This window comes from Hyaena hyaena, unplaced genomic scaffold, assembly GCF_003009895.1.
Source record: "Hyaena hyaena isolate Hyena2069 unplaced genomic scaffold, ASM300989v1 scaffold_137, whole genome shotgun sequence".
Classification (NCBI taxonomy): domain Eukaryota; kingdom Metazoa; phylum Chordata; class Mammalia; order Carnivora; family Hyaenidae; genus Hyaena; species Hyaena hyaena.
Window position 1 is genome coordinate 414,555 of NW_024080769.1, and position 15,950 is coordinate 430,504.

The 15,950-nt window shown below is 37.0% G+C and overlaps 1 protein-coding gene across 3 annotated transcripts in view; it reads right to left on the minus strand.

Moving 5' to 3' along the window:
* Positions 1-15,950, minus strand: part of ETFA (electron transfer flavoprotein subunit alpha) — an 84,213-nt gene that overhangs the window by 12,135 nt on the left and 56,128 nt on the right. For 2 of the 3 annotated variants that reach the window (XM_039238234.1, XM_039238235.1), the window contains exon 10: positions 7,144-7,209. The exons of the other annotated variant lie outside the window; for it this stretch is intronic. In XM_039238234.1, the coding sequence (XP_039094165.1) occupies positions 7,144-7,209 (66 nt within the window). The remainder of the gene's footprint in view (positions 1-7,143; positions 7,210-15,950) is intronic. 3 annotated transcript variants of the gene reach the window in all.

Below are 15,950 nucleotides of genomic sequence, written 5' to 3' on the forward strand. Positions count from 1 at the left end.
CTGCTATTTCTGATCAAAGGAATGCATACAAAGAGGAAGATGGCCATTGCTGTTGGCTACCTCCCCCACTGTTGTAAGCCCCTCCTCTACTCTGGCTAAAGTTACTTCCAGTGCCTCAAAGCACTTCTGCCTCCCTTCATTGTTCTCTTTTTCTCAAAAGCAACAGCTGATACAGGGTAAATTACAAACTGGCCACACATGCAGGCTGAGAAAAAACACAAAACACCTTAGGTTTATACCTCAGGTTAATCTTTTGCAAAGAGACAGTCTACAACAATCAAAAAAGAAGAACAATAAATAAAAACAACAAGAGCAAACCCTGGGGAAGGAGAAGGATCTGATTAACAGGAATACCATATTATCAGATTCAAATATCCAGTTTTCAACAACAATAACAACACAATCACAAGGTATACTAAGAACAGGAAAAAATTTTCAGGGACAACTCCATTCAAAGGAAAAAAAAAATCAATAGAAACTGCCTCTGAAAAAGATCTGATGGCAGCCCTACTAGAGAAAGACTTTAAAACAATCATTTTAAAGATGCTTAAAGAATTACAAAGATGCAGAAAAGTCAAGAAAGCAATGTATGAACAAAATGGAAATATCAAAAAAGAGGCAAAATCTAAAGAGAAACCAAAAAGAAAATTCTGGAGATGTAAAATATAACAACTGAAATGAAAGATCCACTGGAAAGACTCAAAGGCAATTCTGAACAAGCAGAAGACAGAATCAGCAAACCTGAAAGTAGGACAATGAAGGGGCGCCTGGGTGGCTCAGTCTGTTAAGTATCCAACTTTAGCTCAGGTCATTATCTCGCGGTTTGTGGGTTTGTGCCCCGTGTCAGGCTCTGTGCTGACAGCTCAGAGCCTGGAGCCTGCTTCAGATTCTGTGTCTCCTTCTCTCTCTGTCCCCTCTCCCACTTGCACTCTGTCTCTCTCAAAAATAAACATTTAAGAAAATTTATTATTTTTTTTACATTTTCCTTTTTAATATTTTTATTTATTTCTAGGAGAGAGAGAGACAGCGTGAGCAGGGGAGGGTCAGAAAGAGAGGGAGATACAGACTGAAATAGGCTCCAGGCTCTGAGCTGGCAGTCAGCACAGAGCCCGACGCGGGGCTCGAACCCACGAACTGCAAGATCATGACCTAAGCGAAAGTTGGACGCTTAACCGACTAAGCCACCTAGGTGCCCCAATAAACATTTAAGAAAATTTTTAAAAAGTAGGACAATGAAAATAATCAACTCCTTAGAATAGAAAGAAAAAAAACTAAAGAAAAGTGAACAGAACCTTAGGGTCCTATGGGCCAACAACAAGCAAACCAAACAAAATATGTATTGTGGGAAACCCAGAAGAAAGATAAAGGGGCAGAAAGAATTGAGGAAACAGTAGCTGAAAACTTTCTAAATTTGATGAAAAACATTAATATAAACATCCAAGACACTCAACAAACTCCAAGAAAGATGAATTCAGAGAGACCCACACAAGACACATTACAAACTTTCAAAAGTCAAGGATAAAAAGAAAATCTTGAAAACAGGGACATGGGATACATTACATACAAGGGATCCTGAATAAGAATATTGGCAGATTTCTTATCAGAAATATTGGAGACCAGAAGGCAGTGATCTGATTGATATATTCAAATGCGAAAAGAAAAAACACTGTTAACCAAAAATCGTACATCTATCAAGACTGTGCTTCCAATTAATTTTTTTTGCAGAAATTAAAAAATCTATCGTAGGGGCACCTGGGTGACTCAGTTGGTTGAGCATCCGACTTCGGCTCAGGTCATGATCTCACAGTGTATGTGTTCGAGCCCCGTGTCGGGCTTGTGCTGACAGCTAGCTTAGAGCCTGGAGCCTGTTTCAGATTCTGTATCTCCCTCTCTCTCTGACCCTCCTCTGCTCACACTGTCTCTCTCTCTCTCTCTCAGAAATAAATAAAACATTAAAAATAAATAAGTAAATAATCTCTCCTAAAGTTCATATGGAATCTTAAAGGACACTGAATAGATAAAATCTAGAAAAAGAGCAAAGCTGGAAGACCCACACTTCCTGATTTCAAACCATACTACAAAGCTACAGTAATTAGAACAGTGTGGTACCTGCATAAAGACACACATCCAGATGAAAAGGATAGAATAGAGAGCCCAGAAATAAACACTCACATATGGTCAGACAATTTTTGACAAGAGTGTCAAGACCACTGAATGCAGAAAGGAGAGCCTTTATAACAAATGGTTTTGGGAAAACTGGATATCCCAAGTCTAAGGGATACTTAAAAAATAAAGTTGGACACTTAATACCAAAACAAAAAAACTCAAAATGGACCGAAGATTTAAACAGAAGACCTAACTAAAACTATGAAACTCTTAAAAGAAAACATAGAGAAAAGGCTGCATGACATTGTTCTTGGCAATAATTTGTTTATTCCATTAAACATGTAAGCAACAATAGAAAAAACAGACAAACTAAACTTCATAGGAATATTTAAATGTTGTGAATCAAAAAACACTATTAACAGAGTAAAAAATCAACCTAGACAAAGGGGAAAATATTTGCTAATCATACATTGAATAAGAGATTAATATACACAGTATTTTTTTAATAAAACTCCAAAGCTGAACAACAAAAAACCCAAATAAGCCTATTCAAAAAGGGGGCAAATAACCTGAATAACCACTTCGCCAAATAAGATCCACAAATAGCCAATAAGCATATGAAAAGACACTCAACATCACTGATTGTAAGGGAAATGCAAATCAAAACTACAATGAAATATCACTTCACATCCATTAGGATTGCTACTATTAAAAATATATATATAACCACAAGTGTTGGCAAGAATGTGGAAAACTGGAGCTCTTGTACATTAGTGGTGGGCCTGTGAAATGTACAACCATTGTGGAAAACATTATGGCAGTTCCTTAGAAAATAAAAGTAGAACTGCCATGTGATCCAGCAATACCACTTCTGGGTATATACTGAAAAGAAATAAAACCAGGGCTCAAAGACATATGTGTACATCCATGTTCACAATAGCATTATTTGCAATACCTAAACATGGAAGCAATCCAAGTGTCCATCAACAGATAAATACATAAGCCAAATGTGTTATATAGATACAATGAAATATTCAGCCCAAGAAAGGGAGCAAATTCTGACACATGCTACAACATGGGTAAACTCTAAAAACATGCTAAGTGAAATAAGCCAGTCACAGAAAGACAAATATATGATGATTCCCCTTATCTGAGGTACTTAGAATAGTCAAAATCATAGAGACAGAAAGTAGAACTATGGTTACCAAGAGCTAGAAGGTATGGGAGGAAATTAGGAAGTTACTGTTTTATGGGTACAGTTTCATTTTACAAGATGAAAAGCATTTTGGAATTGGGTAGTGGTGATGGTTGCACAACATCATGAATGCATTTAATATCACTGACAACATGCACAGAATTTTTAAATCTATACTTAAAAAAGGTAAAGATAGTACATCTTATTTTAAGTAGAGGACACTAAAAAAGTTTAATTTTACTGTATGTAAATTACACCTCAATAATCTAACTTAAACAAAATGGTAACTGAAAAGTTCTGCAGTTCATCAAAAAATTTTAGATACACAGAATAAAACCTTTGAATGAAAAATTAAGTACTTTATATTTGGTGTGCTTTATTCAATAAGATAGTTAGAAATCTACTTTACTAAATCATCAGGAGATACGATGATTAGTCAATCTTTAGCTTATTTCACTTATAAAATGATTAATATTTTCGATGTCCTATTAACAATATAGAAATTTAAACTTGTGGGTTTTTTTAATTTTTGAAATGAAGCGTGTGCACATGCGCATATCTGGGAAGGGCAGAGAGAGAATCTCAAGCAGTCTCCATGCTCAGCACAGAGCCTGATGCAGGACTTGATCTCACAACTGTGAAAGCATGACGTGAGCCGAAATCAAGAGTCAGATGCTTAACCAACTGAACCATCCAGGTGCTCCTAAACTTGTGATTTTAAATGTTGGATTTAAACTTTAAAAAAAGGTAACAAATCCATACCCTAATTCATATACTTTGTAGCTCAAACTATTTATCCTCCATATAGTGCATTCCACTTATTATTTTTAAATTATTATCCTGGGTCTTTTATTAGAATATAGAAGTTAACTATCTAGTCAGCCTGTTAGTAAGGAACTTTAAAACAAAAATGTTTAAGTCCTTAGGTATGCAACAAATATAATAAAATAAGTTACTATGTCTCCTACAAGAACTACCAAAAGGTCCTCTTATCTCCTACAAGGGAAGGATCATTAGACCGATTAGTAACAGATTAAAGAGAAATAGTCACACAAAAAGGTGCTACGTTTACCAACTATTCAATTTATTAAGAACAGATTTACTTATATGTTACAGAGTGTTTGGTATTCTCCATAGAAGTGCTTCTAACACCACTGCAATTAAAGTTTTGACTCTAGGGGCACCTGGGTGGCTCAGTCAGTTAAGCGCCCAACTCTTGATGTTGGCTCAGGTCATGATCTCACACTTTGTGAGTTCCAGCTTCACGTGGGGCTCTGGGCTGGCAGCTCTGAGCCTGCCTAGGATTCTGTCTGTCCCTCTCTCTGCACTCATGTACACGTGTACATGCGTGCACTCACTCTCAAAATAAATACACTTAAAATTATTGACTCTAGTATCTGATTCTAATGTGTTATTTTTGCTTTATTTATTTAGAGAGAGTGAACACGTGCATGTGGGGGAGGGGGAGAGACAGAATCCCAAGCACAATTATAATAAAATAAATAAAATCAGCACAGAGCCTGATGCAGGGCTCAATATCACAAATGGGGAGACCATGACCTGAGTGGAAATCAAGAGCTGGAGACTTAACTGACTGAGCCATCCAGGTGCCCCTATTGTGGTGTTATTTTAACAGATGATAATTCCTATCTCTAGAAGTAAAATTAAGTTTCTACTGTCTATTACTCTATCACATAAAAACAGCTGGAACACATTTTAAAAGAATTTTGATACTGTATGGCTTAAAATATAGGCTATATGACATATGTGTAATTCCTCTAGGGTCCCTCAAAGAGATGAAAATATTCTAGAATATTTAGAGTACACTGTAGTCCAGGTAACTACTATTCCAGAGAAACGTCATATGTATTAAAAGATGTGTGGCCAGAGACAATAAATGAAGGTTTCAATATGAGTGTCAAATCCAAAGTCACAGGACAAACATTTTGAATCATAGGCATTTGATTTGTATGGAGGTGTTTCTCTTCTGGGAATATGTAAGCCTGCTTCACAGCAACTAGCAGAGATTTATTTAATTAATGATGGTTAATGATTTTCCTGGAGGCCACCTAGTCAAACATCTGACAGTTTAATCATCTGAAAGCTTTTTCATTCCTACTGTATAAAAGTTATTTTTAAAGCAAGAGCACACAACTGTGGGCAGAGAACCACTAAAGTATTTAAGAAGAAAGATTTGGGATGGTTATAGTTTTTGAAATTACTGAAAGAATATTCCTGAATTATCAACTGAGAATCATAAAATCTTGCTTGCATCCTAACACTCTCTTAATATGTCCTTATAAATTCATGCTCCCCTTCCTTACACAACTTCTAAAGCACAGATTATATTCAATGAAATTAATATGTATACAGTTCAAAAAGTGCTTTCATTACACTGACTCATTTTATCTAACAACCAAATCTCATATTCTTTAAACCATGATGCTAATTAAAACTGTAGCTGGTATGCAATGTGATCATCAGATGTAAACCAATTTCACTAATATCCCATTTTAGACCTTAACCAAAATTACAACCAGAGATTGTTGTGTCTCTCACATAAGGCGCTGATGACAAGGGCTATGCCTTTTTCATTTAAGGATCCCCAGCATTTGGTACAAACTAAGTGTTTAATAAATATTTGTTGACTACACAGACAGACAAACTCTTGGCTCAAATTTCTTATAGATTGTGCCCAAACACTAGTCTCCTTACTTCAATTTTTTCCTTTTTGCCTTAACATATATATACTAAGGAGTCCATCTCTGCCTCCAATCCAGCCCTGCTGGCATGACAATTTTTGCCAGGAACTTCGTGGCAGGAAGAATCTTTTATTTTAGAGAAGCAGAATTATATATGTCTGAACTGGCCCAGCTAAAAATGTTTTTTAAGGTTGCTGTACTGGAGTGTTTGGGTTTTTTTTTCCCTTTAATGCAGCAATAACATTTTTCCCATTGGCACTGCTTGTTTTCATAGCTCAGTAAAGAAACCTGCCATCCAACTGTGAAATCTGACTGGTTTTGCGTCAATTCATTTAGAGGTTACAAGGAGGTAGTGAATGCATTTTTTTCAAGTTAAACCTGTTAAAAGTTTTATTACCTTTTATATCAACCTTCCATCTGAATGCATAAAAGCCAGAGAATGTCAGAAGCATCTCTGCCTTCATGAAAGAATAAGTTCATAATTCAAACTGTGCATTGGTATGCATGAATTAATGTGTCATATTCTGAAATATATGTTCACAGAGTCATTACACTGGACTTCCCGATATAGTCTAAGCAGCAAGTTAAAATCAACTGCTTCCTCCACATCTTGTATTTTTAACAATTACTCAGATATTAAGGTGCTCCAACCCCAAATGTGTCTGTCACACTCTAGGAACAGCCTGGGAAGAGGAGCTGTGTCAACATATGAGGGTGGGACTTTTAGGTGACCAGGGTAGAGCAGACAGAGAATCAGGGATGAGAAATCTCATAAACTAATTAGATGGTCAGAACCTCAAGCTGTTTTCACCCTAAGCTTTCTATCCATAGACTGTCAGAGTTGAAAGGGACTTCACACATTATCAGCCAGCACCTGTGTTGGGCAAAGAACAGAGGTGCAGACAGGACACATGTTGTGATAAGCTGGCAGCAGAGCTGGGACTCAGGATCATACTTCTTTCCTGACACGGCACTGCCTCTCCCACCAATGGTACAGCTTCAAGCAGTGAACAGCAGCTTGAGTTTCTTTCAGTTCCTGGATCTGTGTTAATCTGAATGGTTGAACTTACATAAACTATAACTATGGAAACAATGAAATCAAAATTTTTCTTTGAGGATTATTATTATTGTGTAGTTTACCTTGCTGTCTTTCATCCCAGCTAAATGTTGGATGGCTCCAGATATTCCTACAGCAATATAAAGCTCCTGAAACAAAAGGGACCATTATCATTAATACAAACTTAGATATATTATATTGTATCTTCCATAGTATTTGCTATTAGCAATTCAAATCTTAGACTAAAGATTTTTTTAAATTTTTTTTTTAATTTTTATTTATTTCTAGGAGAGAGAGAGAGAGAGACAGCGTGAGCAGGGGAGGGTCAGAAAGAGAGGGAGACACAGACTCTGAAATAGGCTCCAGGCTCCGAGCTGGCAGTCAGCACAGAGCCCGACGCGGGGCTCGAACCCACGAACCACAAGATCATGACCTAAGCGAAAGTCAGACGCTTAACCGACTAAGCCACCCAGGCGCCCCAGACTAAAGATATTTTAAATAAAAAAGATGTAATATGTATTACTTAAATTATGCTTTCCTCCTTCCCTGATCTCCCTAATCCATAGGCTTTTTTTCCCTCTGAATTATACTAGTGATAGTATAATAATAAACATGTGGACAATGAGAGTCTATGAGCACTGTATTAAGCATTTTTACATCAACTGTTTCACTTAATCTCACAATCTCCTGTGAGGGAGCACTTTTATGTCTAGGGTATTTATTCACTTATTTAGAGAAAGCGCAATTGGAGGAGGGGCAAAGAGAATCACAAGCAGGCTCATGCTGCCAGTGCAGAGCCAGATGCAAGGGCATGAACTCATGAAACCACGAGATCATGACCTGAGCCAAAACCAAGCGTCAGGTGCTTAACCAACTGAGCCACTCAGGCAGGTGTCCCTAGGCTATATTTAGATTATCACATTTTAACTCATCATTCTGTATATACCCATTCACAATATAAAGACAATGTACATTAACATATAAATACATAGACATATTAAAATATATTTTGACTCATTTGTTTGGCTTCTCATAAAAAGAAATTTGTTAAAAATGATAATTAGGATATATTTATTAGACTTCACATTCAGCAAAACCAAAACTACAAATCAGCCTCAAGAGGTTCTAACACAGACACACATGCATGTGTACATGCACACACAATATCCCTAAGTAAGAAACACAAACTTCTTGAACACATAGGCTTTAACCTTTGTATTTCTAGCACTTAATAAAAGGGCCCCCAGACTGCAGTTTCTAAGTAAATTGTTGATGATAATATTTGTACCTTCTTCTAACCCTTTATCCCCAGTCATAACAAAGAAAAGGACAACTGACTGCTCCTCTGTCCCCTTATCTAAATAATTTAAAGTGTCCAAGTTTGAAAATTAAAACTATCATCATGGAAAACAAATTTAATAAGTGCTTAATTAAAAGAGCTTAGCTGCTCCATTCTATCTATTAGATATAATTAAAGCTTTAACTGAAAAGCTTTTCCCCACACATAGGCTGAACTAGCCCTACCTTGGGTAGGGGGTTCACCCACCATGTAAACAAACTGACACTATGGTTTCGTCACAACTGACAGTAAAGACTCCCCTCAATATGATTAAGGAGGAAGGCACTGAAGGTGGCTTTTTATTTTTATATGTTTCATTACAGGGTAGATACTTCTAAGTCAATGACAGTGTCGGGTGGCCCCACCTTGTTTTCTGCACTGCTTATGATCTAGATCAATTTAATAACTGTTCACTCCAAAATGTGAGAGCATTTCAACTAAGATCTGAGAATAATGATTTTTCATAACACCTAAGTGTGTGTGGGATGTGACTGTATACAAGTCAATTTCCCCCTTTCTCAGTTTCCCCAATTGTAAGCAGAAGGGGCATAGCCCCAACACTGGAGCTCCTTAAAAAAGCTCCATAGGATACTCTAATGTGCAGCCAGAGCTAAGAACTACTAGAACAGATGATTCCTCAGCTCTTATGCAGCTTAAAATCTATTAACTCTTTCCAGCAGGACCAGGCCAGGGGATGGTACATCCCCCAGACCTTATCTTTAAAGGCATAAATTGTCCAACTGCTCCTAGAGCAGCAAGGTACCACTGTGTACCCTGTAAAAGGAAACAACCTAATCCCCAAAGTGAGTTAAATCATCTAAAAATTATGTGGGCTTGTTTCCCAATTCAACTTGCTCTATAAAGATAAGGTAAGTGCAATTTGGCCTAAAAAGACTGTCTTAGGCTGCAGGAAGTAAAATGTATGGGTAAGGATAAAAAACAATCCCAAGCTCTGTGAGTCTATGATATATATATGATATATATGAGTCTCTATGATATATATCTATCACATATATCATATATTATATATTACATATATATGATCTACTCATCAGGCATGGAGTGATCAACAAGCTTCTTTTCTTTGAAAAAGCACTACTTTTTTATTTAAGATTTACAGGTAACTTCAAATGACCATTTTAACATCATTTTAGTTTATTCTCACTAGCATTTCTTTCATAAAAGAACATTAATTAAACTGTTAATCAAAATTACTAATTTTGATTAACTTACTAATAAATCTCACATTCAGGAAAACTAGGACAGTAAGATTTATAAGGCAAATTATGTAGAAAGACAAACATACAGATAGAAAAAAGTCTCATTAACCACTCTTTCAAGTACATGTCTACATTAAAATTCAACAAGTCTTAAAAGCTTCTCCATTTGCATCATAAAATGCTAATAAAAAATGTTTATCATCCTGGCAGTAAACATCTACATAAATATAATATAAATGAAATTTACCTTAAATGCCCTGAGATATGAATACCATTGACTTTAACCATAAATGTCACTAAGGAAATAAAAGATTCTGGGCCAAAGCAAACCAAAGGCCATTCCTGCCTTTCTGACCAGTATGAACGGTCTGAATAGGTTCACATGACCAATGGGACCTTATTTTACTGTCTTGCAAACATGCTTCTCTGAATAAATATAAAAGCACTGAAACAATAACCAGAAAGAGTCCTGGGATTTGGGCTGCTGTTCTGAGATCTGTTCTGAGATCTGATAGCTCTTTCAGGCAGGAAGACAGATTTTTTTCTTCTTTTTAAAAAACATGTACAGGCAATTAGACTATTATCTTAGGATGCTTCCTTATGGCTCAGAAAGCATTTCTGTATTTCAATAATAATAATTAGTATGTATAAAACTCTCTACAGATGCTAATTTATGGAGCACTTTAGACACTGCTTCACAACATAACAAGGCAATCCCTGCCCTGAGGTACTTTGCTTCTATAATCAGATAGTAAGTAAGATAGTTTGGAGAGAAAATAGAGATGATGTTGGAGGGGAGAACAGCAATTAAGGGTTCAAAAAGAGGTAGGATTAAAGAAAGGAACAGACACAGAAGTATGGAGGGGTAGTTCTGGAGATATAATCCTAGGAGCCTTAACAAAGGGAGGGAATCTAGAAGTGAGACTAGATCAACCTACATGAGCTGGCAGCAGTTTGGGCTGGTCATTCTGTAAATTAAGAATGGGGATGGGACTGTGGGAAAAAGGAAAGCCACCAGGGTGGTAAGAGGACCAGAAGTTATTCTGAAATATAAAGAAGGGACAACACTCACTTCAACAGAAACAAGGACAAGTAGAAGAAAACACAAATCACTCTTCTCTTGTCAAAACCTAAAAAAAGACTACAGCTACAGACTCATCCAAAGAACTCAGGGGCAGCGTTCTAAAATACCTTACTTACAATGGGCTGATGAAAACAGGAAAAGGGCTTGGAAACTGCTGCATTCAGCGTGGTTTAACAAAGGTTTACAAGAGGAGTAGTATTATATATTATATTAAGAACCTACGCTCTAGAATTTCATTACCTGGTTTAAATTCCAGTTCACCCACCTGGTGGACATGTGACTGTGGACCAGCCATTTAACCTCTATGCCTCAGCTTGCTCACCTGAAAAACTGGGATTATAAGAACCCTACTTCAAAGGGTACTGTGAGGCTTCAGTCCTTGGCACAGTATCTAGTTTCCCCAAGGCACTCATGTGCCTTGAGGTCTGTTCAAATATTGATTCTCTCAGCCCACTGGTGGGCTCCTGGGGTGGTCTCAAGGCTATGATGTACAGTTGAGCTATCATATGTGTATGCACACTGAACAACTCTGGACGGAGCCATCACTTATATCAGAGTCTTTACAGAAATGCATTTTTATTACAATTTTCAAACAGATGACAGTAGAGCAACTTGAGAAAGGGGTATTTTTCTCTTAATTCATACAAAAAAGTTGTATGGACTAGAAGTGCAGGGAAGCCAGAATTCTCTGTGGTATGAATACAGTAATTTTCTAAGTATGCCATAACAGAAAAAAATTGAGAGACACTGGTTAACTTCACTGTTGTTGATACTTGCTGTTACACCTTATAGGGACTATAAAGACAACTATGATATTCTTTGTCCCATGTCCTCAAGAAGCTCACAGTCTAACAACATAGGTTAAGGTAAATAACAAAAATCTATAATCCAATGTAGGGGGGAAAACATCAAAGTATGACAGAGCTCTGGTCTCTTGTGCAAATGCTTTCAGTATCTGCCACTGAGAAATGTAAAGGTCTTTGGAAGCAGATCAGGGGATGGCACTCCTCTGAAGTCAGTTCTACCCTCTGCCTAAGAGGAGCCCACTTTTGCAGCTTATTCTATCTAGTCTGGCTCCCCTAGTCCTTCAGACAAAACAAGCTATTAAAAGTAGGTTTTACTGGTTTTAGCTTACTGATACACCTGCATGCCTGATAAACAGAAAGAGGACTGGAATGCAGTCTTAAATACTTTTACAGAAATCTAACCAACCTGTGGAATCAACACAGCCAGAATATTCTCTGGTAGATTATCTGAATTTTGGTTACTTTCTTCAGAAAGAATGTACTAACATCACTCCTGCTTAACCCAAACCTTGTGCAGGAAACCTGTGTTATCTGAGTCCTACTCTCCAGAGGATTTTAGCGCAGAAGCTAAGGAGGAAGTGGTCTCTGACTTATGCACTGTGACTTTTGTCTAACGCTAATTTTTGTCTAAAAAAATTTTGTTGAATTTGTTGTTAAATCCAAAAAAGATAGTGTGAGCCACATATTTAATTTGAAAATTTCTGTTAGTCAAATTTAATGTAACTTTATTTATGTTTACTTTAATAAAGAAAAAACAGGTGAAATTAATTTTAATAATCTCAATTCAGACTAATTACATTTCATGTGCCCAAAAGCCACATGAAGCTTAGTGGTTACCATATTGGACAGCACAAACCCAAGATAACTTTAGAATTAGCTAAAGAACTTTCTTGTACACTCTAAAGGGGTACTGTAGAACATGGTCTTAAGAGTAGATCTACAGATAAAATGACATTAGTCTCATGTGTCTGCTTTGCTTGTATTGGCTCAGAATAAGACCATTTATAGGTTGTTTTAAACTTTGAAAGAAAACAAAAAGGAAAGTCAGTGGTGTTACAAAGCTGAAGACCAGCAGACAACAGGGTCATAAATGATGACAAAAGTCCATCAAATTTTAGGTAGTGTGGACTGCTATAGGAAAACCAAAAGCACATGAAAACTCCTGACTTAATACAGTTAATTTATATTCTGAAAAGAAACTATCAAATTTTGTCCTCTAGTAATATTTTTTCTTAAAACTCTAGAAGGACCTGAAAAAAATCTATCCTTAAAAACACATACTTTTCCAAAAAAAGCATCTAAATAATCTGAGTTTTAAAAAAATGTTTCAATAGAAATTTAAAAAATACTTGGAGCAAGGGGAGCTTGGGTGGTTCGGTCAGCTGAGCATCTAACTTTTCATTTCTGCTCAGGTCATGATCTCATGGTTCATGAATTCAAGCCCTGTGTCAGGCTCTGCACTGACAGCACAGAGACTGCTTGGGATTCTCTTTTTCCCTTCCCCACTCTCTTTTTCTCTCAAAACAAATACACACACACACACACACACACACACACACACACACACTACTTAGAACAAAACACCAAAAAAAAGAGAGCAAAGTATATCAGCACCTGTAGGATGTAGCTAAAGTAACACACACAAAAAAAACAATTTATAACTTTAAAATATTTTATATCAGGAAACAAGGATGACAGAAAATTAATGAGCGAAGATCTCAACTCAAGAAAGTTGAAATGTCCAAGTATACAAAACCACTATACTTATTCAATTACTAGTATAACTAAATAAATAAGATCAGAGAGAGATGGGTTCAGATCTTGACTCTTCCCCTGCCATTTGTTCTCAGGCAAATTATTTAACCTCTCAAAATCTCAATCCCCTCATGTGTAAAATGGAGATAAATAACTGCAGCTAATACAACTGTTGTAATTATTAAATAACACAACGCATGTAAAATGCATATTATTATATAATAATGCTATTATTACTAAATAATCACTAAATCTTTAAAGTAGAAGGCAAAAGACAGCCAACTATTTTCTAAACTCCACTTTACTTTTTATTTTTATTTTTCCATTTTGAGAGAGAGAGAGCAAAGTGGGGGAGAGGGGCAGAAAGAGAGTCTCACGTAGGCTCCATGCTCAGCACGGAACCCAATGCGGGGCTCAATCTCATGACCCTAGAATCATGATCTGAGCCAAAATCAAGAGTAAACTGACTGAACTACCCAGGCACCCCTAAATTCCACTTTAAAGGGGCAACCACTACCATCTCAAGGAAGTTATTAATTTGAAACAATTCTGGGATAATGTATTGGGAAAATTTCTTTTCACTGATACCTATTAGTTTCTTTACTGCATTTAGCACTGGCTGTAAAGTTAGAAATTCTCTAAATATAGTTAAGATGTCATTACTACCTAAAGCACTCTACACATTCAATGCAATTCCAATCAAAATTGCACCAGCATACTTCTCAAAACTAGAACAAACTATCCAAAAATTTGTATGGAACCACAAAAGACCCCGAATAGCCAAAGTAATCCTGAAAAATAAAACCAAAACGGGAGGTATCACCATCCCAGACTTCAGCCTCTACTACAAAGCTGTCATCCTCAAGACAGTATGGTATTGGCACAAAAACAGACCCATAGACCAATGGAACAGAATTGAGAACTCAGAAGTGGACCCAAAAGTATACAGCCAACTGATCTTTGACAAAGCAGGAAAGAATATCCAATGGAAAAAAGACAGCCTTTTTAACAGATGGTGTTGGGAGAACTGGACAGCAACATGCAGAAGAATGAAACTAGATCATTTTCTCACACCATGCACAAAAATCAACTCAAAATGGATAAAGGACCTGAACGTGAGACAGGAAACTATCAACACCCTAGAGGAGAAAGCAGGAAACAACCTCCTTGACCTCCACCGCAGCAACTTCTTACTTGACACATCCCCAAAAGCAAGGGAATCGAGAGCAAAAATAAACTGTTGGGACCTCATCAAGATTAAAAGCTTCTGCACAGCCAAGGAAACAACCCAGAAAATTAATAGGCAACCAACGGAATGGGAAAAGATAGTTGCAAATGACATATCAGATAAAGGGTTAATATCCAGAATCTATAAGGAACTCACCAAACTCCACGCCCGAAAAACAAACAACCCAGTGAAGAAATGGGCAGAAGACATGAACAGACACTTCTCCAAAGAGGACATCCAGATGGCCAACAGACACATGAAACGATGCTCAGCATCCCTCCTCATCAGGGAAATACAAATCAAAACCACACTGAGATACCACCTCACGCCAGTCAGAGTGGCTAAAATGAGCAAATCAGAGAACTCTAGATGCTGGCGAGGATGTGGAGAAACGGGCACCCTCCTACACTGTTGGTGGGAATGTAAACTGGTACAGCCCCTCTGGAAAACAGTGTGGAGGTTCCTCAGGAAACTAACAATAGAACTCCCTTATGACCCAGCAATAGCACTGCTAGGAATTTACCCAAGGGATACAGAAATGCTGAGGCATAGGAGCACATGTACCCCAATGTTCATAGCAGCACTCTCCACAATAGCTAAAACATGGAAAGAGCCTAAGTGTCCATCAACAGATGAATGGATCAAGAAGATGTGGTTTATCTATACCATGGAATACTACATGGCAATGAGAAACAATGAAATCTGGCCATGTGTAGCAACATGGATGGACCTTGAGGGTGTTATGCTGAGCGAAATAAGTCAGGCAGAGAAGGACAAATATCATATGTTTGCACGTATAGGAGGATTAGGAGGAACTTGACGGAGGAACAAGGGGGAGAAGAAGGGCGGAAATGGTGGGGGAAAGGGAGAGAGGCAAACCATGAGAGACTCTTGAATGCTGACAAAAACTGAGGACTGATGGATGTGGGGGGGAGGGGGGGATGGGCATGAAGGAGGGCACTTTGGGGATGAGCACTGAGTGTTATGTAGAAACTAATTTGACAATAAACTATTTGTAAAAAAAATAAAAATAAAAAATAAAATCCAAAAAAAAAAAAAAAAAGTTAGAAATTCTGCCCAACTTCCTAGACAGTGCTGGCTGGTTTAGAGATTTGGGGTAAATTTCTTTGCAAAATTCAAACATAATCCTCATATAGAGAGATATGTACCCCAAATTCAGGTACCAAGACATACCATATTGGCTGTATAAAACATATATTTATGAAACTGAAATTACATGAGTTTTATGATGTAAACTCATACCTTCACTTTTTCCGGGAATTGGACAGTATTCTACCTACAGCAATTTCAGATCTGTTTTACTTAAAAAAAAAGTAGAAAGGAAAGATTTAAACATTTATTTTTTTGTCTATATGAAATACATGAGTATATTAGTTAAATCTGAAGCTTTCAGAGCAGAAAAGCCAAGCCAATATCGCTTCATCTCTTTATTTTTTA